The following is a 26,529-nucleotide window of genomic DNA, read 5'->3' as shown; positions in this document are numbered from 1 at the left end:
CGTCGTTACCTTGTTGGAGGCATTACTCGGATATGTTCGGACTGATTCTTCAGGGTGAAAACTTTGATACTGGCCTTTGTGGTTGGATCCGATGACGGTGTCGCTTCCTTCCTGAAGGCGTTGCTGTTGAAGATCCTTGTCATCCATGTGGTGTCAATGGTTGGTGCGGATATGGTCTTAGTTGTAGTTTGTCGATCGTTCATCTGATTGCTTTGGGGCTTATTTCTTATTTCTTTTTTTTTTGCACACCTGCACATAGCTTTTGGTCTTATGACTTCGCTAGTTACCGGTGTGTTTCTGTGTGTGTTGGGTTGGCTGTGTGCATCTTAGTTATGCAGAGGCCGGGTGTGTATTCAGTGTGATGTATCATCTTGATGCTCCTTTTAAGCCAATAAAATCCATCCTTTATTAAAAAAAAATATGACGTGGCAAAATCATATAGCCATCCGGCAGAGCAGCGCGGCCCTCTTTTTGGCGCCAGCGAATTTCCCGAGGGGCCGAACGGACCCGATGCCCAGAAAGCCTCTGGAATCCGATCCTCGGGAATCTCAGCGCCGCGATCCGTCCTGTTATCCAAACGCGACGATCCTGAGCACCGGAATCCCGTGAAAATTCCCCTCCAATGAACCCAAAGCCGGCCTGAATCCTTTCTTTCTTTCTTTACCCATATGTCCGTCAGAGGCCGGCCCTCTCTCTCCTTCCTCCTGCTCCGCCGCCGCCCCCCACCTCCACGCCAGCGGCCCCTCCCCCACAGGCCGGTCCTCGTCGCCCGGCCACCATCCTCGCGCCGCTCCACCTCACAACCGTAGGGTCGGGCCGTGCTCCACCGCCGACCCGCCTTCTCCTCCTCCTCCTCCTCCTGTCCAGGCCGCCGTCCGCCGGCCACTCCCTCCAGATCCGCCACTCGCCTTCTCCGGATCCAGGGGCCGCTTCACCCCTTTCCAGGTCGCCGGTGACCCACCCTCAGTATCCAATTCAACAGTGACTCAAGGTAAACTGCGATTCTCTGTAAATTCAGTTGCGATGTGTACTTCTTCAGTTAATCATATGGATTTGCTCTAGTGTTAACCTGCTTGTGCTTGTGTGTAGCCTGTTGGTTCGGGCGGCGGCAAGATGAGGCTTCTGCGGGTGGCCACATGCAACCTCAACCAGTGGGCCATGGACTTCGACACCAACCTCCGCAACGTCAAGGAGTCCATCACCCGGGCCAAGGCCGCCGGCGCCGTCGTCCGCATCGGCCCCGAGCTCGAGCTCACCGGATATGGCTGCGAGGACCATTTCCTCGAGCAGGACACCACCGCGCACGCGTGAGTGCTCCTTCCCCATAACCTACTTACTGATGATGAGTTGAAGAACCTGTGAGTTGTGCAAAACCTGTACTGCCATAACGGTGCTAGGAAACTGAATGAACTGTTAAACGTTAAGTCATACTCCTTAACACAGAATTCAGCTAGGAAGTTATGGCTCTCCACTGCTAGTTAACTTAATCTATGTATGGAAATCACTTGTAAATTATAATTGAGGTGGTTGGAGTTATATTTAGTCAATCACTAATTGGAAGCTTTTGTAAGGTTTTTATTTTCTCCCATAAACAGTATTTTCTTTAGCTTAATCTATGTATGGAAATCACTTGTAGATTATAATTGAAGTGGTTGGAGTTATATTTATTATATCACTAGTTAGTAGCTTCTTTAGGGAGTCTGTGGAAATCACCTGTGAACAGTAATTTCATTAATCTGTTTAGCTTTATTTATGTGTTTCATGCAAATTTTACCATATGCATACGGAGCTTGAATTTGTATGTCAACTCTTTTAGTGCTCATTGCGTACCAATTGGTAGTATTTAGTGCATCACTAGTTAGTAGCTTCTTTAAGGAGTGTGTGGAAATCACCTGTAAAGTAATTTCATTAATCTGTTTACCAATTGGTAGTTCTAAAGTGTAACAAACAATACCTACTCTCTCCCTGGTAATGATATTCTGCCTGCAATTTCACATTTTTATTAATGGAATATTTGCAAGCTTTATATTATTCTCTCTGTTAGTTACTCTTTTATATGAACAACCTGCAGATGGGAGTGCCTGAAGGACATTTTGTCTGGTGACTATACAAACGACATCTTGTGCAGCATAGGAATGCCTATTATTTTCAAGAGTGTACGGTACAATTGCCAGGTTTTCTGCCTAAATCGCAAGATAATTATGATTCGGCCAAAGATGTCCCTTGCAAATGATGGAAACTATCGTGAATTTCGATGGTTTTCTGCTTGGACATATAAAGATGAACTTGTGGACTTTCAACTCCCTATTGATGTCTCAGAGGTTATAAACCAGGAAACTGTACCTTTTGGTTATGGTTATCTGCAGTTTCTTGACGTGTAAGTACTAATTCTTAAATTGATTTTTTTATGACTCTGAACTTGTCATTTCAGGCTGATTCTGCCTTGGCTATCGTACCAGATAAAGCAATATTTTTGGATGTTTTAAACACCAATACTATCATTTGCAGCTAACATTTTGTAAATCAAGTTGGATATAGAATCTAAGTGCCTAGGATGTTCTTATTTTGGTAACTGTTAATTATATTCTAGGATAATTTTGAGCAAATATCTTTGCCTTTTCCTGCCTCTTTACAATATTCAGAATGCATCTCTAGTTCTTGACACTTAGCTAGTCCCATTATCTAATGTAAATGTGCTATTGCGCTATTTTTTTTTTTTGTAAATTTGTTATGACGTGTTTATGATTCTTTAGCATATATGCTCAAATTGCTCGTTGCTAATATGGTTTATGTTATCAAATATTCTTAATTAGTAATTGTATTTGTTATGTGATTGATGATCTGGCATTTCTTGATGATATTTGGACTGCTTAATTAACCTGATTCTATTATAGCTTTTCATGTTAGTTATTAATTTTCAGCTCTTTGGCTGCTGAAACCTGTGAAGAGCTATTCACTGCAAATGCTCCTAGGATTGACCTAGCATTTAGTGGCGTGGAGGTCTTCATGAATGCAAGTGGAAGCCACCATCAGTTAAGGAAGCTCAATCTTCGGATTGATTCCATAAAAGATGCAACCCGTTTATGTGGTGGTGTATACATGTATGCTAATCACCAGGGTTGTGATGGTGGCCGCCTTTATTATGGTATGCTAATATGTCGGTGTTTTCTCTATGTTTTTCTTAACATTAACCTCTCTCTTTGGACTTATAAAACTCCATAGTACTTAATTATTAGTTATAGTTCGATCTTTCGGTCTCCTGTTATTCGTTCCAACATTGAGAATGCAATCGATTGCGGGTCGCTTTGAAGGAAGTGCGTGTGATTCAAATTTCTGAAATGGTCCTTGGGAAATAACCTTTGTATTTGGATATACCCATCACATGTTGTTGACTGCGGTAAAATCACTGACAGGTGGTAAAAGTAATGTATTTTCCTAAAACTGAACTTCGAGTGATGTTTCAGTATTTTACTGAATCCAGCAGTAGTTATGTGCTAAGTTGTTTTTACGGATTCATGAATCGTATTTATCAGAGTTGTATGATTTGATTAATTTGTTCTAAGTTATCCTGAATGTTCTCACTAGATGGCTGCTGCTGCATTGCGGTAAATGGGGATGTGGTTGCCCAGGGATCGCAATTCTCATTGAAGGATGTTGAAGTTTTGGATGCTTTGATAGATCTGGATGCTGTAAGTTCTAGCTCCTTTGGATCTTAGATACAGTCTTATAATGCTGTTAGTGATTACTATTCTTCTTTGATTAAATAATTTCCATAACTGAAGGCTCTTGAATCAATATTAATGGCGGTATGAAAACATGTTCTATAGGAGTACTTGAAAATAGGGTAATCGCTACACTCACAGACAGACAATTTCTACACACTTCTGTAAATTTGTTTGCTTACTTTCTTTGTTTTTGCCTCTAAGAACATTTGCCACCAATCGTTTCATCATCATATGTTGTTCAGCAATTATTGGCATCTCCACTATGGGTAATTTTATTCTTGTGTTAGTTGAATTATTATTTTGTATAGGATTCTCTAAGGTCATAAATTTTTGGTTCTTCTCTTTCATATTTATTAAGAGAGCTTTTTTCTAGCCTATAAATTACTAGTTCTAGTAGATAATGATTCTTCTTCGACATAATTATATGGATCGAATTTTTGCATAACTGAACATTCTTTTGTGGAACCAGGTATCAAGTTATCGAGCATGTGTGTCTAGTTTTAGGGAGCAGGCAAGCCATGTAACAAAAGTACCTTGTGTTAAGGTGCAATATAAGCTTTGCCAAACATTTCGTGATGGAATGATTCCAACTGATCCAGTGGAGGTTAGTTTACGTTTCTTTTTCTGGAGCGCTGCAGTATATGATACTTTCTTTTTAACCATGTCCGAAAGTTCAGGAATTGTTTCTTTTTTAAGTTCAGGAATTGTTTCTTTTTTAAGTTCAGGAATTGCTTTAGAACCCATTGTATAGTAGGATCATGATACTATGAGCTTTATATTTCCAAGTATAATTATTTTGTGATTATTTGTCTAAAGCGAGCAAGGCTAACTTTCCGCGGGTGAAGTAATTTCATCGATAACCACTAAACGGTGCAGTGGTAGAGCCTCTCCACTTGTGGCCTGGAGGTACCAAATGATGGTACAGGAGAAACGAACTAGAGTTTAATACCACGTCGCGAACCACCTAGGCCCGGACATGCTTCAAATTAAGTGGGTTGCGATGTTGCACTGTTCTTTTTCCAGTTTTGCCTGGAGAAAACCGTATCATGATCCAAGCTAATCTACTAATGGGATCGCAGTCTGACAAGTGACAACCATACTAGAAAATTACAATATAAGTGCGTTACGTATCGCTTCGGCCTGGTAGAGTCGTAAGAACGCGATCCCGAAAGCCTCGTTTTAGACATCACACAAATTAGTGTAGGAGATGACAAAGCTTTGAAGTCATGTGGGCTAGACGGCTGGTGCGTTGTTAGTTATTAAGCTGCCTTCTTAATTTCAAAGTTGATTCGAAAGAGTAATTGTTGAGCTGGGTTAAGATATGGTCATATGGGTCAATAGACAACAGGGTGCCCAGTGAACTTTTTATGACTTATTAATACTCAGCGGCATTAGAATCCGGTGTTGCCATCTTTCTGTTTTTTTTTCTTTGTAGTACTTGGGGAAAAAAATCCAAAATGCGGACCAACCTGGGCACTGTTGGAAATTCCTATGGAAACTTTGACGATTCACAGTTTAGAGTCATAATATTTACCTGTGCAACCTGTTGCTTGTTTCGGCTGATACCCCCCCCCCCCCCCCCCTCTTTCGGTTATGTCGTCGGAGTTTGGAGGCACATACTGTGCAGATGCGAAGTTTTGACTAACCTTTTTTTTTATCATCTCTGAAGATTATGTATCACTGTCCAGAAGAGGAGATTGCATTTGGACCTAGTTGCTGGCTATGGGATTATCTTCGCAGAAGCCGAGCGTCAGGATTTTTGCTTCCACTTTCTGGTGGTGCAGATAGTTCATCCGTTGCAGCAATTGTTGGCTGCATGTGCCAGCTTGTCATAAAAGGTCAGGTCAAAAAGTCTTTTCTTAATTTTCCTCCATTAGCATAGTATTTTATAAAATGCTTTTAGAGATGTACTCTCTCCTTGCCAAATTATAGTGCATACTAGCAACAACTCACATTCCAAGGATGAGTTAAAACGGATTGTTTATGCTTCATGCATTGCTCATGGAGTCTCTGGGTCATAAATTTGGCAAGGAGGGAGTAGGTTACAGAACACAGTTAAATAGTTTATCTGCACACTGGATTTGCAACCATATGTGCTTAGAAAAGAAATAGGAGGAACTACATGCCCCTTGGTGCAACTATCAGCACTGATCCCTGTACATATTCTTAGCTGTAGCATTCTTATTATTTTCATTTCAGTAATAATAGGTTCCACTAAGACAACACTGCCTGAGTATAAGGCGTATTTTGTTTGTCCAAGTTCAAGTGTTCAATAGCTAGAAAATTCAAGATCATAATTTCTTTCCAACACGAATCGAACAATACCAAATTTATGTCACATAACCTACACATTATTATTATCGCATTAATTGTTGGTCAAAGCTTGAACTTGGAAGTTAAAATTTGCCTTATTTTTCTGAATGAAGGGAATACCTATTTATGAGACTAATTATCATTTAATACACCAAACATGCAGATATAGATAAAGGAGATGAGCAAGTTAAGGCAGATGCTGCGCGGATTGGTCAGTACAGAGATGGGGAGTTCCCCACAGACAGCAGAGAGCTTGCAAAACGTTTATTTTATACTGTTTACATGGGAACAGAAAACAGGTAATCTTTGGCTTAAGGATTCAGTTCTTTTCAGTGTACCCTTCTCTAGAGTATCATTCTTCCCATTTGACATGCATCAATGCATTCTCTTTGTAAATTGATTAACTTGATAATGATGATATGTACTGTGTTTTCTCTCAAGCCCTGCTCGGCTCGTATCATTTGTATTGTATCTCATGGAACTGAAACTAGCATTTCAGACATCCTTGGCACAATATTGTAAACTCCAACTTCAGTTCCATGAGAGTACTAATGAAATTTGCATTGTTGGACTGTTGGAGAGTCATCTCATGGAACTGAAGCTGGCATTGATCTCTGAAACAAGAACAATACAGTTTACTACCGAAATAGCTACCAGAATTTGACAAGGCATTGGACTTCTTCACATATGCCACTGATCGTTTCTTCTTTAATTTATATTTTTACTATTTCTCAATTTCTTCACAAATCAGTGTATATTATGCTTTGCATATACTTTGCTTTCCCACACAGTATATTTTTATTTTCCCTTATTCACAGTAATGTTTATCCACAGTTCTGAAGATACCAGATCACGCGCCAAAAGGCTGGCGGAAGAGATTGGTTCGTTCCACTTTGATGTACCTATTGACAGTGTAGTGTCTGCATTTCTTTCTTTGTTTGAAAGATTAACCGGCAAGCGACCACACTACAAGGTATTTTGATACTATGACATTCTAATCTACTAAAGAAATTGCTTAAATGGATTCTGCGAATATATATTATTTATTTGCAAGGACTGGGAAGATATATTCGACTTCAAATTTATCCCCATTTCACCAACATCTTGTTTATGCGGCTAACAAAGAATGTTGAACTGAAGTTCTTGTCTTATATCCTTAAGTGGTGGGTAAATGTTAACTGGTTGGATGCAAAATATCCCAAACTTAAGTACTCATCCATTCTGAAATAGTGAAATATATGAGCAGAGGAACATTTCTTTGTAACTACGGAAGTAGAAACGGAAAGAAACCATGAGCAAGTGCTATGTGGCATACAATTCTGAAATTTCATTTTCTAGTTTGAGAAACCAAATGTATTAGGTTAGATAACCTACAAAGCAAGAACTGTCATAATTCACGAAGTGACTAGGAACAGTAACATTCTTGCATTTGGTTCCTTGACATGCTGGAAGCTGTTGAGGTAAATTCTGATGATCAAATATGTATGCTAAAATAATTCAGGTTGACGGGGGATCACATACTGAAAATCTGGGATTACAAAATATCCAAGCTCGAATCAGGATGGTGCTGGCCTTTATGATGGCCTCTCTAATGCCATGGGTTCATAGCAAGTCTGGGTTCTATCTTGTTCTTGGAAGCTCAAATGTGGATGAAGGATTGCGTGGTTACTTGACGAAAGTAAGTTAAAAGTTTAACACGTGTCTGCTCCCTTTAGATATAATGTTCTCGCCCATGTTGGCCCTAGGAAACCAAGTATATATTTTCCTTCACGAATCCTTCATTGCAATCAGCACTTGTTGCGACTCTTTGATAGTCCGCAATGGCAACTAATGAGTAACGACAATATCTATTGCTTCGTTTGTTTAGTATGACTGCAGCTCAGCCGATATAAACCCCATTGGAAGTGTAAGTAAGCAAGACCTTAGGGCTTTCCTACGATGGGCAGCAGTTAATCTTCAGTATTCTTCATTGGCTGAGGTTGAAGCTGCACCTCCTACTGCAGAGCTTGAGCCAATCCGCACGGATTATAGCCAGGTGACCAAATGTCCAAATAATTCTATTCATTTCCAGTTTGGCTTTAGTTTGCTGACGGGAATTTGGTGTTCCCGGTGCTTTTGACCCTGCTCCTTTCCCCTCTCCGTATTGGTACTTTGAGTGCATTATAGCTTAAAATATATGTAGATGCTGCTTCTGTCTCGCGATTGGTAACAGAACATTGTTTAGCTCAATTGTTACATTGCGCTCAAATATTCCATTAGCATATTATCCATTCAGGTTTCAGTTATACTTGTGCATACTATTGTCTTAGCCAGCTGCTATCAACAAAAAATATACTAGGTATCTGTACTCAAGTATTCTCATTTGACCCTATTTCCATTTGTTTAGTTGGATGAAGTGGACATGGGGATGACATACGAGGAGTTATCGATATATGGGAGATTAAGGAAAATATTCCGATGCGGTCCTGTTTCGATGTTTCAGGTTGGTCTACAGCTGACTTGATTATTTTGTTTCCTAACCGAAAATTAGAATTCAAGATATCCTTTTGCAGCACACTTAAAATGTCTGTATGATGTTGAGCTTTTACTCGCCTGCATGTTTTTCACCTCTCCTCTCACTATTAGGGTGAATAGTAGATGGTAGAAAAGGTCTTTGTGAAGTAAAAAAACTGACACTTCCACAAACTTATTTTCATGCTTGAATAATAAAAACTTACCAATAGACATCAAAAGTCAATCTATGTAATAACAAGACTGGGAGCATCCGTTGTTGTTTCTCTGGTGTATATATGTGAGAAATTTTCACGACTTTTATGGGGTTTATTTTTAAGTTAGTTGTACCGTGAGCACCCAATACTTTCTCTTAATATGTGTTATGTATTGGACTGAGTTTGTGCAGTATGCTAGATTATGCTACTTTCCATCTACACAAGAAGTTTCAGTTTTTTAAAATTATTTTTAATGGTGCCGCCGTGTTTCTATTGTGTTTAGTAGTGTTCCCATTTCAGTAGTCTTACTATTGCAATGATAGTTGTGAAAAAAAAGTTGGATTGGATACAGGAAATAACTAATCCCTCCGATCCATATTAATTGGCGCTGATTTGGTACAACTTTGTACCAGATCAGCGCCAATTAATATGGATCGGAGGTAGTAGTTTATCTTAAAATTATCAGTGAAATTTATTGAATTTATTGTCATCAGTGCAAATATGTTTCCAGTTAAATGCTAACACATCTTGCTACAGAACCTCTGCCACAGGTGGTGTGGGCGACTATCCCCCTCAGAAGTGGCCGATAAAGTGAAGCACTTCTTCAAGTACTATGCCATAAACCGGCACAAGATGACGGTCTTGACACCATCCTATCACGCGGAGGTGCTCGCTTGTTTCAGTCTGTTGGCATAAGATCTGCCGCCTTCCGTTGCTATGACACTAATCTACTTTTTTTATTTTTGCAGAGCTATTCACCAGAGGATAACAGGTTCGATCTTCGGCAGTTCCTATACAACTCGACATGGCCGTACCAGTTTCGCAAGATTGATCAACTCGTGCAAGATATCGACAAAGATGGCAAATGGGTGGAAGATCGTCGTGCAGACTCGCAGCTCAGACAACGCGGAGCCGCTAGGCCTGCCCAGGGAGGTGGGATGGGGGTCGTGGCTGCGGGATCTGCCAATCCCAGTGTCGGGTTGTAACGAAATAGGACATGCCGACTTATGAAGTAGGTCATGCGAGCCAGGTAAACTTCTTCTAACAATAATCTCAGTGAAGCTTTTAACTCGTTTATTATGACCACGTCCTCTATGTAAACTTGATGTTTGGTGGTGCCTTGAGGTGGCTTCTTGGTGCTGATGGATACTTTGGCTTTGCAGGACTTTACTGCTGCAGGTTGGATAGTACTTCCTCTGTAAACTAATATAAGAGCGTTTAGATCACTATTTCAGTATTCTAAACGCTCTTATATTAGTTTACAGAGGGAGTACATTGCAAAACCAGAATAGTACATAGAATAATTGTCAAGGGGCAAACACAAGAGTTCCTCAAGGCATGGACGATTGATGTTTCTTAGTTTCTTCTCCCGGCCTCCCCCCGTGTCCTTTTAATTGCACTACTTTCAGTCAATTGAAGTTGTCTTGATTGCACTGTTCAAGTTAACAATGCCAATTACAGCGCCAACTAGACAGTAAGTTTGGTGAGATCTTGATTGTACAAGTAGTTTGCTGGCCACACATGTTGGAACCTAGAAAACCAAGACGAAACCGAAAGCCGAAGAACACGTCATGCCAATGTCACATGAGCAGCTAGGATGTGGCAAATGCTAGTAACGGAAGAACGCACCAGGTAAAAAGGACCAGGTAAATGGATCAGGGAACAGAGTGGGTCGCCTGCAAAGGGAGATTCTTTGAGCATTGGAGGGATCCACCAAATACAGTATCATGGAACATATCCCTGTTGGAAAAATGGTTATGGAGGCTGTTTAATGGGTCTGGAGCTTGGCATCCAACCCTCCTTTTTGGTCATGCTGGGGCTGGTTGGTAATGGGGAGAAGGCTAGCTAGCTTCTGGAATGACGTCTAGATATGCGATCATTTGCCTTGCAGATGCTTTCCCTAGGCAGACTCTTCGTCCACCACTCCAGGATCTGATCCTGATAAGCTGATATGGCTCTTGTCTCGAAATGGACAGTCCACCAGCAGGTTATATGGCGCAGGAGTTGTATGAGATCCTTTTGGCGCGAGACACTTTACATTTTTCTTGCACGGGCGCTCCCATCTCGGCGGCCTTCTAGGTTCTAGCTAGTGACACAGAGAGGCCGAAATATGTTTCCGTGTGTTCCGAATGGATGTCTCCGTCATTCATCATTATAATGACGGACAAGTCTTTTGCGCCTGTGTGTGTGTTGTTTCTGAAGGCGATGTGTTGGATACATTTTTTTTTCTGAAAAAAGGCGACGTGTTGGATACTCCGTCCGTAGAGAAACATAAGAGCGTTTAGATCGTTAATAAAATAGTGATCTAAGCGCTCTTATATTTAGGAAGGGAGGGAGTACATCATAGTACATGGAAGTTAACTTTTTTTTTTGGAACCTGTACATGGAAGTCATTGTTTGTGAAGGCGACGTGTTTCCTGGGAAGACCCAAACCAGATGGATGATGGCGGGGATCGTACAGCCATGCGTATCGCATCTTAGATGGGCCTTGCTGCCGTGACGAAACGGTGATGGATGCGCTCTGACGGCGACGCATGTGATTGCTGCCTTTGGTTTGTTTGTCCATAGGAGCTGCCTCGCTGAGTCTGTCCGGCCATGGAACCTCCGCGATTCCGTTCCGTCGGAGGCGTAAAAGAAGGTAACCGGGCGCAGAACGAACTCTACGCCCGCTGCACGTGTCTGGTCCTCCCAGATGCTGGGACGAGCCAACCGTTTCATCCTCTAGTCACGTAACGAAAGATAATTGCTGGCCTGGCGACGCTAGTCACGTGCGCGGTGTGCCAACCATTCCATCCATCCATCCATCCATCGATCATTACGCACGATCGGCTTCTCAAATCCGTTCGGATCGAAACGGGGCGTGGAGGCTTTGGCTGGCTGGAGACAGCGTCTGGTGCGATCCGCTGTTGCAATCTTGTCACCGTCGTGCGAGGCGAAATGTCGGCCAATAATTAATTAATTTCGTGTCGCCTGCTCCGCTCACCCAACCACCGGACTGTCAGCTGTCACACGCCGCCCCATCTTACTTAAGGACGCCCGCATGTCAGTGCCCCAATATCGCTGTACTCCAAGTTTCAAAGAAATTCTTTTTTGTTTCCTACGGGAATTTACGTACGTGACCTTTAAATACATATCTCTACGGTTTCATTACAAGAATACGGTACTACGGTGATTTGTGTTGTACGCAGACAAGACAAAATTCTGACCCAAATACAACAAGAAGTCGGTTCTCTCTGAAAAAAGAACAACAAGAACGTAAGGTCTATTTTGATTTATGCACAATATATATATATTTTCATTTTTTTAAACAAGGTAAACGACTTGCCATTTTCATTAACTAAGAAGGAGTGAGAATTGCCCGGTTAACTGACAGAAAACCGGGCTAAAACAGGTACAATCGAACCCACATAAAATGGGTATCACCGGTCAACCTGACCACCGATATGGAATCACAGAGCTACAAAGAGCAAAAGGCATCTGCCGAGCACTCGCAAGCGTCATTGTCATCACCGGCTACCTCCGAACGGGCGACTCCGACTTCACCGTAGACCTTCATCATCGAAGCCAACCCGCAAACAGCTGCACATAAACCATGGCGGCACATACCAACAGAAGGCCACACGCGCGAATAACCGACAGCTCCGACTCTAACGACGATCATCACAAGGAAAATATGCAGGACTTGCGTCGATCGTGCCCTAAAGAGCACGTCGGACACGCCGGGAAGATCCGACTACCGAAGCCCGAGCCGCGACCAGAGTTCCTCTCGACACCATCATCGTTGCCAAACAGAAATCAGCGCCCCCGAAAAGGCCGCCTCAGCAAACTACGCGGCGAAGATGCCGCAACCCACGTGACGAAGATGCCGCCATCCACCGGTCTCCCAGTCGTAGCCGGCTCCGAGATGATGGCCCCAAGAAGGAGAAAGACGCGAAGACGCCTCCATCGCCCAATCCAGCGGATCTGAGGTTTCCCTCCGGAGCTAAAGCCGTGGGGAGGAGGAGCGCACCTCAACGACGACGCTTCCAAGAAAGATCACGGCACCCGCGGGCGCCGCCGCCGTCAGCTCCGGTGGAGACCGGAGCAAGGATTTCTCCCGGAGATGTGCCGACCGCCCGCTACCACCGACCACCGCCAACAAACCACCACCCCTGCCGAGGCTGACCTCACTCCGACCACACTAGTAGAAAAAGGGCTTTTAGTCTCGGTTCATAAGGGCCTTTAGTCCCGGTTCTGGAACCGGGACTAAAGGGTTGTTACTAAAGCCTCCCCCTTTAGTCCCGGTTCTTATACGAACCGGGACTAAAGGACCTCCACGTGGCCGCTGCCTGGAGGTCCACCTTTAGTCCCGGTTGGTAACACCAACCGGTACTAAAGGAAATTTTATGATTTTTTTTATTTTCAAATTTCTGAATTATTTTAACCTCTAATCTCTAATCACCCCTCATCACTGCTCAATTTAACCTCTAATCTCTAATCACCCCTCATCATCCCAAATCATCTAACTTTCCGGACGGTCACCCATCCTCCCACTACTCCAGCCTGAGCACGCTTAACTTCCGGGTTCTATTCTCCCTCGTTTTCAAGTCTGCACTTGTTGTTTTCCTGACAATAGTAAGATGTCAATCCTATTAACCCTCAGGAATTTAGCTTGAGCATGAAGTCACACATTTCACTGTTTGAGTTTGAAACTATTGTTCTAAAAAACAATAATTATTTAGTAACACTAATATTTCTTGAATAAGTAGTTTGACCATAGTTTGACCAGATTTGACCAAAATTCAAAAAAACTGAAATAATTATTTAGTAACACTAATATTTCTTGAATAATTAGTTTGACCACAAACCCCATTAGTACCGGTTGGTGGCTCGAACCGGGGCTTAACCTTTAGTACCGGTTGGTGCCACGAACCGGTACTAATGGGCATCACACCCTTTACTCCCGGTTCGTGGCACCAACCGGGACTAAAGGTCCCATTTGAACCGGGACTAATCCCTGTACGGTGCCCTAGCCGCTCGAACCGGGACTAATGCTCACATTAGTCCCGGTTCGTAATGCAACCGGGATTAATGCTCTTTTCTGGCCGAACCAAAGCCCTGTTTTCTACGGCCATGGGATCCCACGATCCACTACGATCAGAAACGCACCACCCCCTGGCCGAAGCTGCCTTCCACCACCACAACACCACCACGGCCACCACCACCGCAACAACCAACACCACATCGCGAAGAGCAGCACCAGATCGAAGAAACAGCTCACGCCAGATGCAGATTGGAGCCGCAAGCGAAGCAGCAGAGCGGACGAGTAGGTCCACCGCCCACAGCACACCTCGCGCTGCGGAGCAGCACCCACCACGCCGGCTGGTTCCCGCGCCTGACGTACGCCTGCCGTCGTCGCGCCCGGCTGTCGATCTGTGCCCTGCGTGCACATCCGGAGCCAAGAGCCGCTGCGCGTACGGACGTCGTCCACGTCCAGGCCACCGGGAGCCCGGACCGAGGCCGCCGCCCCGGCGCCCCACCCTCAGCTGCCCGACACGGCCCACTCGAGCCCGACCGCAGCCGGGCCAGATCCGCACGCCGTCCCGCACCTGGCCTCGCCGCGCGCCAAGGTCGCCTCGCACCGCTCGGTCCAGCAGAGCACCGGCGCCGCCCCTCGGAGCCACCCTAAGCCGCTGCCGGCCCGACGCGCCACCACAAGGCCGGCCGTCCCGCGCCGCCCGGACGCCTCGTGGGGAGGGAAGAATCCCGCCGCCGCCGACGCACGCACGGGCTTCGCCAGGCGGCGGCCCCTGGCGGCGGCGAGGGAGGGGAGAGGCGAGGTGTGGGATGGCGGCGGTGGGGGGCTAGGGTTACGCCCGGGCCGCTCGCGGAGCGGCACGGGGTCGCACAGGATATTGTGGAGCCAACCCATCAATATTTTTTTGATTTATGCTAGGTATGAAAAATGCATATTGACGTACATTTTTATGTTAAACAAAAATAAATAAAGCAACTCATTTTTTGCAGTCAATGCTCCCTTTCTTTTGGGTGCTGATGGACCACAGAATCGTACTACTGCAAACATGCATAACCGATGATGCATCTAGACAGTTTTGCCGCCATGTACATAGAATTTATGAATACTCTGTGACATGGGCCGCGACGCTTGTTACGGCTTCCTGGTTTGTCACAAGGAAGTTAGGGGTTTCATCAAACCAACAGTCGGTCATATTTACGGTGCAAGCATACTTTGCACAGAGATGCGCCGAAAAGGTTTGCTGACATGTTTACATGCTAAACATCAACTAAAACATTACTAAGCTCTCTTATTTCTAACAGGATAAGAGCCACAATAGAACAAGTATTGTGGTGAATTTTTCAGTCTCATCAACTCCAGACAATCAACTTTCATTATCAGATGCGAGAGGCCCTGAATAGCATCAAACCGAACTCCATCCCGCAGCGAGAAAGCTTCAATAATCAGGGGATCTGAGATCCCCATATACGGCTTACACCACGAGCCCAACAAAGTTGTAGATGATGCATCTAGACAGTTTTGCCGCCATGTACACAGAATTTATGAATACTCTCTGACATGGACCGCGATGCTTGTAATGACTTCCGTACAGCCGGCGGCGAGACGTACCACCATGAGGGACGCCGGCTGAGAGAAAGAGGAGGAGGAATTGAGGCGTGGAAGGAAACCCTACTACTGCAACTATACAAGGGAAGGGGGTGCCGTCTCGTTACAAGCGTGACCTCGACAGTGACATCCATCCTCCCAGTTCCCTACAAACTTGGATTAGCTGGTCCTTTTGCTACGGCCACTCTGCTCCACTAATGGAAAAAACATCAGAGTATTTTTTTTCTTCTTTTCAGTTTGTAGTCACAAAAATGATACATTTTGACCCTTTTTTTAAGAAGAAAGGGATTTCTCACTGATTTCACTAACGAAACCGCAACAGGTTCCTAATACAAGCTACAACCTTTTCATTCGCAAAAAAAAAAAAAAAATACAATCTACAACCATCAGGTTCAAACATGGAACCTGAAAAGCACCAAGTACCTGTGCACCACTTATCTGCTTCCCTGTCCACAGTGAGAGCTACAAGAATACACTCGGCAAGAACGTGTCCACTAAATAAGTGTAGGCAATCCACAACCGGTGGCCTGGAGCAATTAAGCAAAGGTTGCAATTTTTTTAGTGGCGTATTGGATTAGTTCGGAAAGAATCCTTGCGATTACGTCTACCCTTCCTCTTCTGAATTTTTTATCCTTATATTTTTCAGTCTCTGATCGGGTCATATATGTATTCACAACGGAAAAACTGGCAATAAAAATGAGAGACTTGTTTGGCCAGTTGGAGGGAGCTATAAAATAATCTCAGGCCAGCGAAACAGAGCACCACGGCAGCGCGCACCGTGAGCTCTCACCATCCAAAGAATCCTCTTGGCCGTCCACGGAATCTCCGGCCATGGCCGCCCTGCAGAGCCCGCTGCTCGGCGGCGTCGGCGTCTCGCCGGACGCGAGCTCTCCGCGCCGCAGGGTCCGCCGTCCGTGTGCCGCGCTGGGCGTCGCCGTGGCGCTGCTCGCCCTGGCCGGCGTCCTGCTGCTGCTCCTGGGCTCCGGCGCCGAGCCTGCCGCCGATCGGGGCCGGAGCTCGAGGGTGTCTGGCGCGCGGGAGAGCCGGCACGAGGTGGAGTCCGGCGCGGCCGCGGTGGCCGCGGACGACGGGCGGTGCTCGGAGGTGGGCGCCGCGGCGCTGCGTGCCGGCGGGCACGCGGTGGACGCGGCCGTGGCGGCGGCGCTCTGCCTGGGCGTGGTGCACCCCATGTCGAGCGGCCTCGGCGGCGGCGCGTTCATCGTGGTGAGGGACGCGGCCTCCGGCGACGCCGTCGCCTTCGACGCCCGCGAGACCGCGCCGGCCGCGGCCACGCCGGTACGTCTACTCTACTATTACCACGTTGCAATCATTCGTGAGAGCGGCACGACAGCGAAAAGCGAGATTTTTTCGACCGTGCGTTCGCTCGCTCGCTCGTTCCGCCCGTGCGTATGGTCTGTGGGTCCCTTGCCAGCCGCTATGGTTTGGGCGGGAGGTCACTGTCTGGTGGACCCGTCGTGCTCGCGCTTGAGGTCACTGCACGGTGGGCCTTGCAATAGGGAACCGACTCGTGTCATCTAGCTCGTGCTCTTGCTTATACCAATGGAGTGGTAGCTCAATGAATATGACAGACACTATGCATCCACATTTAATTGTTATGACGACAAGGACTATGCATGTACTAGTGCTATGTCGAAGAAAAAAAAAGCAGTAAAACAGGTTTAGTTACAGCGAAAATGCCAAATGAAGACCGACCTTCATGGAGGCCTTAATTTAAAAAGACGGATGTATGATGTGTGTAAATTTTTTTTAAGGTCGAAATGTGTTAAAATGAGAGCTACATAAAGAATACAAATCTATGGTTTTTAGCATATGTATTGTCATCCTCAAAGTTCATAATTTTTTTTTGGTGCAATTCGCAATTCAAGATATTTCATCCTGAAAATTTACACACATACACATTACATCCTTGTATACATGTGTTTTTTTTTTCTTCTGTTTTTTTGAATTTGAAAAATTTCAGAATTAAGGCCTTCATGGAGATTGGTCTCCAAAATGACCTACTCTAGTTAGAGTGATTATAATAACTTTATAAGGATGGCAAAGCATTTACAGATTTACTCGTCACTCACATCCTAGCTGCCCAGTTTGTATGACTAAATTTGGCTTTAATTAGGTCCTCCCCTTAGCTGTAGTGAGTGTAGTAGTGTTTGGCCTATCCAGTTGACAGTATTTTCATCTCTACTTTTGGCTGAGATCTTAGAATCATCTCGTGCTCCACGAGTGACAGATCAACAAAAATGATATGTTAGCTTATGGGGTATCTTATCTGTAACAGTAAACAAATCAAGAGAAGGCTTTGCGATCTGCAACCCCCCTACCCTATCGCAAAGGAAAGAGAAAAGAAATTTATCAATGTGTAGCATGCCGTGTGATTGAACTGCAAAAATGTCTTACATTGTTGTACAAAGGGAGTACTTCACAACAATTAAGATTTTGCATTACTATTTTGCAGAAAGAAGATTTTTCATTATAACTTAAAATTCGCATTGATCGGTTGCTCGTGGTTAATCATATTGATTTGTGCTTAAGTACATAGTAATTACTAATTACTTGGCCAAGATAATTCTTCGCAAATAATTAGTCCTGTTAATTAGTTTCTGTAACTTACTGTCAGTTGTACAAGAAAGCCAACGCATGGATGAATGGCTAGCAGAAATTTGCATGGTCTTTTTTTTTTGCAAAAAAGAAGAAGAAATTTGTATGGTTTAATTAAGATTTTTTTTGTATAAAAAAAGGTCATCTCCCTAGCTGTAGTGGTTAGCCCATCGAGTTGAAAAATCCGCAACAACTCTAAACAATTTCTTATGAGAAGCCTTTGCGATCTGCCCACCTACCCCATTTCGAAACGAAGAGGGGAAAATAATAATATAACGTGCGTATTACAACAGCGATTTTGCTGAATTATGCAAGACTAATTGACCGGCCAGGGTGTGTGGGTGTGTGTTCATAGGAGTGAGTGTATGCGCGTGTATATGAGCGTTTGTTTTAAAAAAAATAAAAATTGACCGGCCATGCTAATTGCTGCTATCTGAAATTATGTGCAATGTGTTTACCAGATCATGTACGCGGCCGACCCGACGTCCAAGTTCAAGGGCGCGCTGGCCATGGGCGTGCCGGGGGAGCTCGCCGGCCTGCACGCCGCGTGGTCGCGCTACGGCCGGCTGCCGTGGAAGTCCCTCTTTGCGCCGGCGATCGCGCTCGCGCGTGACGGCTACACCATCGTGTCATACGTGGCCAATGCGCTCAAGGACGAGGAGGTCGACGTGCTTGCCGACCCCGGCCTGCGCGCCGTGTTTGCGCCCGGCGGGCGTCTCCTGCGCGACGGCGAGCTCTGCCGCAACCCGGCGCTGGCCGACGTGCTGGAGGCCCTGGCGGAGGACGGCATCGCGGCGTTCTATGGCGGCGCCGTCGGGGAGAGGCTCGTGGAGGACGTGAGGCGGGCGGGGGGCATCTTGACCGTGGAGGACCTGAAGGGGTACAAGGTGGGGGTTAGCAAGGCCATGGAAGCTGACGCCATGGGGTTCACCTTCCTCGGCATGCCGCCGCCGTCCAGCGGCACCGTCGGCTTGGCGCTGGTGCTGAACGTATTGGGTGGGTACAAGTCGACGGAGTTCCTGAGGGGGTTCCTCGGCGTACACCGGCTGATCGAGGCGGTGAAGCATATGCTGGCCGTGCGGATGGACCTTGGAGACCCCGGCTTCGTCAACGTCGCCGGCAACGTCTCCGAGATGATGTCGCCGGAGTTCGCGGACAAGATCCGACGGAGGATCGCCGACAACACCACCTTCCCTCCCGCCTACTACCTCGCAAAGTACGTACTTACGTTTGAACAAATTTATCGATGCCATTGCCGGTCATCAACACTTGTGCACGTATCGTCCCTTTGCACCGACAAGTGACATGTTTCGTGTATGTCGGTCAATCAGATGGAGCCAGCTGCGTGACAACGGCACGAGCCACCTGTGCGTGGTGGACGGTGACCGGAACGCGGTGGCGATGACGACGACGGTGAACTACTACTTCGGCGCGCACGTGCTGTCGCCGTCCACCGGCATCGTGCTCAACAACGAGATGGACGACTTCTCGGTGCCATCGTCCAACCCGACCCCGGACCAGCTCCCGCCGGCGCCGGCCAACTTCATCGCGCCAGGAAAACGGCCGCTCTCCTCCATGACGCCGGCGATCATCCTCAAGGACAGGCAGCTAGCCGGCGTGGTGGGCGCCAGCGGGGGCACCAACATCATCACGGCGGTGACACAGGTGTTCCTTAACCACTTCGTAGTGGGGATGAGCCCCCTCGCCGCGGTGCAGAGCCCCAGGGTGTACCACAAGCTGGTGCCCAACGTGGTGCGGTACGAGGACGCCACGATGGCCGACGGCGAGGTGATCGAGTTCAGCACCGAGGCCATGGAGTTTCTGCGGCGGAGGGGCCACGTGCTGGAGAGCACGTCGCCTGGGGCCGTGTGCCAGCTGATCGTGCAGGACTTGCTGGCGCCGGTCTCCGGTGGCGGTGGTGGCGGCGGCGAGAATGTGTTCCGCGGGATGCTGACGGCGGTGAGCGACCCGAGGAAAGACGGCAGCCCTGCCGGAGTATGATGGACATATTGTTCAGACGTGTCAGGTGTACATACGTTCAGACAGATTGTTCTGAACCCAACTTCTCAGTTTGACAGATCTTTCTGAATGTTACAAAGTATTTACATGTTATCACTTGTCACTCCCTTCAGCTTCAGCTGAGGGTTGAGCACATTAATAGAGAGATATGGTTGCAAACCCAGGGGTACATTCTTGCACAACATGCGACTATCCGAGTGAGGAAACTTGAATTGCCTCTGCACACTGAATCTTAAAAATCTCATCTTCAGACAGCTGAAAAGGACAGAACATCGCACCTGAATTGTTCCTGTGCACAATGCAATAATTTGGACGGCTTGATTCAGTGATATGTAAAGAAACGAAAAATAATGGAATCAGGGATATACAGCTAGCCACGAAGAGAATAATAACTGTACCAAAAGCAATTTACTATCAAGATGTTGAGGGAAAAATTCGTCGAGTTGATCTGGTCTCAAAGCACCTCCAACAGAGCCTTGAAGAAACTTCCCCAATAATGGTTATTGGGATCTTTCGAATTTACGAACATTTTGATTTTTTTAAACTTGTAAAAAGGGAAAACTAAAAAAGGAAAAGGAAAAAACAAATAAATAAATAACAAAAAAATCAGTTCATGATGCTTCTAGTGTTTGGGGTACCTTCTAGAAGGTTCCTAAAACAGGAACACCAATCCAATCAAGATGACCAAGAAATCTGGATGACCTAGAAATTCAATGCCATTGTGATAGTTGTGAATAGCCATCTACTACCTGGAAATAGGGTTTTCCAACATCTACTGAGTTCAAATTAAAAGGAAAACAAGCATCTACTGAGAGTGGCGTTGTGAAGGACTGGCTTCATGGAGCCTGTTTTTTCAAAAAATAATAATAATTGAAAATATATTTTAAAGTTTAGGAAATGTCAATTTTTTCTATAAATACATATGCATGTTCTTCAAGTATGTATAAAGTTTCATCAACTAATTTGATTATTTGCATGCTACAAAAAAGAAATGTAGGGAAAGACTGCGTACAATAGACCCAAAGTGGTCGGACCTTCCCCGGACCCTGCGCAAGCGGGAGCTACATTCACCGGGCTTTCTTTTTTTTCATGCTACAAAAAAGACAAATATCTAGTCCAAAATCGAGAAAGAAAAAGCCTATTTCAATCGATGTATTTATCTTTTTTTGTTTACATCACATATGAACATATATGTTGATGAAATATACCTTTAATTTCTAACCGGGAAGGCATTGTGTTGTGTTCTTGAATTGTAGACAAGTCCCAACACAAAGTAGACCAGACCATGTTTGATGTATAGGTGATTGCTTCGACATTCTGTTGCCTTACTAGTATGAGTGGTTTTTTGTATGGCAGAAGGATGGTGTCTCAGTAGGTCCGTCCTGTTATGAGTTATGACATATCAACAAGCAATATTTGGTGAATAGGGATACTGCAAAACTAGTGAGTGTCAAATTGTATAACCACCAAGAGGAACCCCTATAATTGGTTCACTTTCTTACTGTAAAATATCCACTATTGTTGGTGATCAAATATCTAGTATTTTTTTCTAGCTGCATCTTGAATCGATATCTACATACATGTGTAACAACATTCCATGTATGTGTCCTGCAAGCAGCAGCACCCGGTTGTTGATGGTGGCGTTCGGCGCCAAGATGAAGAACCTCGGCGTGCCTACCTTTGGGCGGGTTGTGATAAGGTGACCGGCGGAAAGTGCAAGGTTAACTGGGACCTCGTCTGCAAGCCCAAGATCTATGGTGGACTAGGAGTGCTCAACCTCCAGAAGTTTGCGACCGCGCTACGCTTGCGTTGGCTCTGGTACGAATGGGTTGATCCACCTAAGACTTGGTCTGGCTCAGGAACGCCTTGTACTAGCAACGACAAAGATTTCTTCGCCGCTGCCACACGGGTGTACATCGGAGATGGAAACAAAGCTAAGTTCTGGGAATCTCCATGGCTGGATGGCCTCCGGCCTAAAGACATTGCGCCAAAGATTTTTGAGTTGTCAAAAAAGAAAACATGCCTGGTCAGGAAAGCTCTTGACAATAACCTTTGGATCCACCAGATTGACACTCAGCATGGCTAACCTTGGTCCATATTCAGGAATTTGCAACCCTGTGTGGAGATGCTGGATGTTGTAACCCTCAACAAGGGAAGCCAAGACACCATAACTCAGAAGTTCACAAACAGTGACGAGTACTCCGCCTCCTCGGCTTACATGGTGCAATTTGCCGGTCTCTTCTTTTGTCCAATGAATGCTACAATCTGGAAGATGTGGGCTCCACCGTGATGCAAATTTTTTGCTTGGTTGATTTTCCAAAATCGTGTTTGGACAGCCGATTGTTTACTGCGGCGAGGCTGGCCAAGCTGCAATTTGTGCCCTCTCTGCAAGCAAGTGCAAGAATCTGCTGCTCACCTCCTACTCCAATGTAGGTTCACTGTCCGGATTTGGACCGAAATTTGCACCTGGCTTGCCATCCTTGACTCCTCGCCAATGTTTTGGCGTCATGAAGACTCAGTTAGAGATTGGTGGCGCAAGGCGGTTAATGGTGGAGGTGGCTGCAGGAAGGCCATCGCCTCCTTGATGATGCTTGTCTCGTGGGAAATCTGGAAGGAGCGGAACCTGGAAATAGGGTTTTTCGGCATCTACTTTGTTCAAATTAAAAGGAAAACAAGCATCTACTGAGAGCGCTGTTGTAAAGGACGGGCTTCAAGGAGCCTGTTTTTCAAAAAAAAAAAAGAGAAGTGAATATATATTTTAAAGTTTAGAAAATGCGATTTTTTTTCTATAAATACATATGCATGTTCTTCAAGTATGTATAAAGTTTCAACAACTAATTTGATTATTTGCATGCTACAAAAAAAAATATTCGGCCCAAAAACAACAAAGAAAAAGCTTATTTTAATCGATGTATATGTCTTTTTTGTTTACATCACATATGAACATATATGTTCATGAAATTTATACGTGTATACAACAAATATACTTTTTCAGAATTTTTTGAGGTGTGGAAAATGTATTTTCACTGAAAAAAAGAGAGCTCTATGGAGCTGTTTGGTTGGATCCATGCATGCTTGTAAGTTGTTATGTGTCGAAATCAGACTAAACATCAACAAAATTGACCAATGTATCGAAATCCAGCAGGGGGAATATAGTTGGGCTGATTTTGATCTTTAGCTGACCAAAATTGACAAGAAAGCAAAATAAGATTTTAACTGCTACTAGAGAGTAGAGACTATAGCTAGTCGTCGGAGCTGATGAAAGTTTTCAGCAGCTCCTTGGCCACGTCCGGGGTGGAGGCGAAATCGATGCAGTAATCCTCAAGCCCCTTGCAATGGTGACGGCGCGCCAGCTTCGCAGTGGCTAACACGTTATCTTTTGTCAAGGACTCGCACAACAAGTTCTCACACATGGCCTTCATTCTGGTCAGCCCAAACCGGCACGCCGCGGTGAGCATGTCCCCAGCCAGCAACCTGGTGCCATCTCCAGGAAGGAGCTCGTCGGTGTAGATAAAATGGAGCACGGCCTTGAAGACCGCAGCCTTCATGTCGTCGACCCGTACCACTTCGGCGGCGTGATCATCCTCCTGCTTGTTGTTGGTGGCCACCACCGCTTCGTGCAAGGCTGGTGCCCGCGCGGCGATGACGAGCTTGTGCGCGCGGATCTCGTTTTCTTCCTCGACTAGGAAGCTCAGGTCCGAGCCATTCTCGCTTGCCAGCAGCTGCTCGAGTTGCGTGGAGATTTCGGAGGGCGGCACTGTGACACTGACTCCAGCACCGACGACGGCGCTAGCCCGGCTAGTGTAGGGCTCCGGCTCCTTAGTGAGATCGACTTCGCAGCGTACGGTTAAGGATCCATCATGTACCACGTACTTTGATTTGGCATCTTTTAAGGAGATGAGCTTCTCGTAACCCCATGACCTAGATTCGCTAGTATGGTTGTGTGAACAGCCAGACACCTTCAACAACGACGTCCCGCTGGGGTCTCCGATCATGAAGCGGACGGACGTCTTCACGCAGGTGGTTCCTGCAGGAAGGTTCGACACCAGCTGGAGGAAGACGGAGACGTACTCGTCGTCGCCCTCCACCGTGGCATTCCCCGATGGGTACAACCGTATCCTCCAGTCGTGGCCACCGACCTTGAAAGTGGCAGATGTTGTTGCTTGGCTAACGCCATGGCTCCTCTGAACGGCGTTGAAGTTTGGGATCTTGAAGTCGTGCACGCCATGCACCACGCTCCGATGCATGCATGTAAGTTGTTATGTGTTGAAAACAGATTAAACAGCAACAAAATTGACCATTGGGATGCTTTTGATCTTTAGCTGATAAAAAGTTGATAAGAAATAAAATAAGATTCTTTTTTTTAGAATGAAGGCTCAAGAAGAGCCTGACATTGAATTAACAAAGCCATCAACCGGTCAGCATTATAGGACTGCCACTTACAACAAGAAAATACAGAGCGAAAATAAAGATACAAAAATAAGATTTTAACTGGTATCAGGGACTATAGCTAATCCTCCGAGGCGATGAAAGTTTTCAGCAGTTCCTTGGCCACGTCAGGGGAGGAGACGAACTCGATGCAGTAATCTTCAAGCTCCTTGCAATGGTGACGGCGCGCCAGCTTCACAGTGGCCAACACGTTATCTTTCGTCAAAGACTTGCACAACAAGTTCTCACACATGACCTTCATTCTCGTCAGCCCAAACCGGTGTTGGGGAACGTAGCATGCAATTCCAAAAATTTTCCTACGCCCACGCAAGATCTATTTAGGAGATGCATAGCAACGAGAGGGGGAGAGTGTGTCCACGTACCCTCGTAGACCAAAAGCGGAATCGTTAGTTTAACACGGTTGATGTAGTTGAACGTCTTCTCGATTCAACCGATCAAGTACCAAACGTACGGTACCTCCGAGTTCAGCACACGTTCAGCTCGATGACGTTCCTCGAACTCTTGATCCGTTAAAGTGTTGAGGGAGAGTTTCGTCAGCACGAGGGCGTGATGACGGTGATGGTGAAGTGATCCGCACAGGGCTTCGCCTAAGCACTACGACAATATGACCGGAGGAGTAAATGGTGAAGGGGGGCACCGCACACGGCTAAGAAACAATGGATGTCCTTTGGGGTGCCCCCTTGCCCCCGTATATAAAGGAGGGAGAGGGAGGAGGCCGGCCTAGGCGCGCCCCCAAGGGGGAGGAGTCCTACTAGGACTCCAAGTCCAATTCGCACCCCTTCCTTCTTACGGAGGGGGGAAGGGGGAAGGAGAGGGAGAGGGAGAAGGAAAGGGGGGCCGCGCCCCCTCCCCTTGTCCAATTCGGACTCCCAATGGGGGGGGGGGGGCGCCACCCCCTTCTGGGCTGCCCTCTCTCCCCCCTACGGCCCATGAGGCCCATTACTTTCCCCGGGGGGTTCCGGTAACCTCCCGGTACTCCGATAAATACCCGAAACACTCCGGAACCATTCCGATGTCCGAATACTATCGTCCAATATATCAATCTTTACCTCTCGACCATTTCGAGACTCCTCGCCATGTCCGTGATCTCATCCGGGACTCCGAACAATCTTCGGTCACCAAAACACATAACTCATAATACAAATCGTCATCGAACGTTAAGCGTGCGGACCCTACGGGTTCGAGAACTATGTAGACATGACTGAGACACATCTCCGATCAATAACCAACAGCGGAACCTGGATGCTCATATTGGTTCCTACATATTCTACGAAGATCTTTATCGGTCAAACCGCAATGACAACGTACGTTATTCCCTTTGTCATCGGTATGTTACTTGCCCGAGATTCGATCATCAGTATCTTCATACCTAGTTCAATCTCGTTACCGGCAAGTCTCTTTACTCGTTCCGTAATGCATCATCCCTTAACCAACTCATTAGTCACATTGCTTGCAAGGCTTATCATGATGTGCATTACCGAGAGGGCCCAGAGATACCTCTCCGATACTTGGAGTGACAAATCCTAGTCTCGATCTATACCAACCCAACAAACACCACTACAAAAAAAGACACATCCGTGACATTTTGAGCCGAACGATTTTTTTTCCTGTCATGCTTATGACACTTCTACGACGATAATTGTGACAAAACCCGGTATCATCATAGATGTGGTGGGCTCCTACTTCTATGATAAAAAATCATGACAAAAAATGGGCTTTTCGTCCAGGGCGGGCCGGAGATGCAGCTGCATGACATTCTTTGGGCCGCCCATGACAGAAAAAACCGTGGTAGAAGCAAGGGCGAGGAAAATATCGGGGAGTTCCCGGTTACGGTGGGTGGTCGGGGGCCGAGCGATGCGCGTTTCTCTCGTACGTACGCGTGTGTGTGCGAGGCGTTGCGCTCTAACTGAACCCGAGCGAGGCGTTGGGCTCTAACTGAACCGGAGCGATTGCACTGCAGGCTACGCGTTACTGAACCCGAGCGATCGATCGATCCCTTGTTGTTAAATGAACCCGAGTGATTCCTTCGCTACTGCTGCTAACTGAAGCCGATCGATGCTGCCTCTGGATGAACAGT

General features: G+C 46.1%; 3 protein-coding genes across 4 annotated transcripts; 2 read left to right on the top strand and 1 right to left on the bottom strand.

Annotated features, from left to right (window-relative positions):
* Positions 1-533: 533 nt before the first annotated feature.
* Positions 534-10,233, top strand: LOC123077171 (glutamine-dependent NAD(+) synthetase). Of its 2 annotated transcripts, XR_006436472.1 has the most exons (16): positions 534-991; positions 1,090-1,307; positions 2,072-2,377; positions 2,922-3,145; positions 3,586-3,689; positions 4,195-4,329; positions 5,395-5,563; positions 6,202-6,337; positions 6,873-7,011; positions 7,540-7,716; positions 7,906-8,073; positions 8,425-8,520; positions 9,284-9,412; positions 9,496-9,776; positions 9,910-9,932; positions 10,016-10,233. XR_006436472.1 is itself a non-coding variant. In XM_044499387.1 (15 exons), exons 2-14 carry the CDS (start codon positions 1,114-1,116, stop codon positions 9,730-9,732), a joined length of 2,214 nt encoding a protein of 737 aa, XP_044355322.1. In that variant the 5' UTR covers positions 535-991; positions 1,090-1,113; the 3' UTR covers positions 9,733-9,776; positions 9,910-10,233. The 2 variants fall into 2 exon arrangements, 1 of the variants encoding a protein (XP_044355322.1); XM_044499387.1 differs by having other exon boundaries at positions 535-991; positions 9,910-10,233.
* Positions 10,234-16,052: 5,819 nt separating this feature from the next.
* Positions 16,053-20,096, top strand: LOC123077170 (glutathione hydrolase 3). The gene is made up of 3 exons (XM_044499386.1): positions 16,053-16,664; positions 18,446-19,200; positions 19,316-20,096. The coding sequence occupies exons 1-3, from the start codon at positions 16,200-16,202 to the stop codon at positions 19,983-19,985; spliced, it is 1,890 nt and encodes a 629-aa protein (XP_044355321.1). The 5' UTR covers positions 16,053-16,199; the 3' UTR covers positions 19,986-20,096.
* A 3,149-nt stretch (positions 20,097-23,245) lies between these two features.
* LOC123077169 (BTB/POZ and MATH domain-containing protein 1-like) lies at positions 23,246-24,250 on the bottom strand. Its single transcript, XM_044499385.1, has one exon. The coding sequence runs from the start codon at positions 24,248-24,250 to the stop codon at positions 23,246-23,248; it is 1,005 nt and encodes a 334-aa protein (XP_044355320.1).
* Positions 24,251-26,529: the final 2,279 nt, after the last annotated feature.

The sequence above is a fragment of the Triticum aestivum genome, chromosome 3D (assembly GCF_018294505.1).
Source record: "Triticum aestivum cultivar Chinese Spring chromosome 3D, IWGSC CS RefSeq v2.1, whole genome shotgun sequence".
NCBI classification, from domain to species: Eukaryota; Viridiplantae; Streptophyta; class Magnoliopsida; order Poales; family Poaceae; genus Triticum; species Triticum aestivum.
The sequence above is the reverse complement of the archived record's forward strand: the minus strand, read 5'-3'. Positions and strand labels throughout refer to the sequence as shown.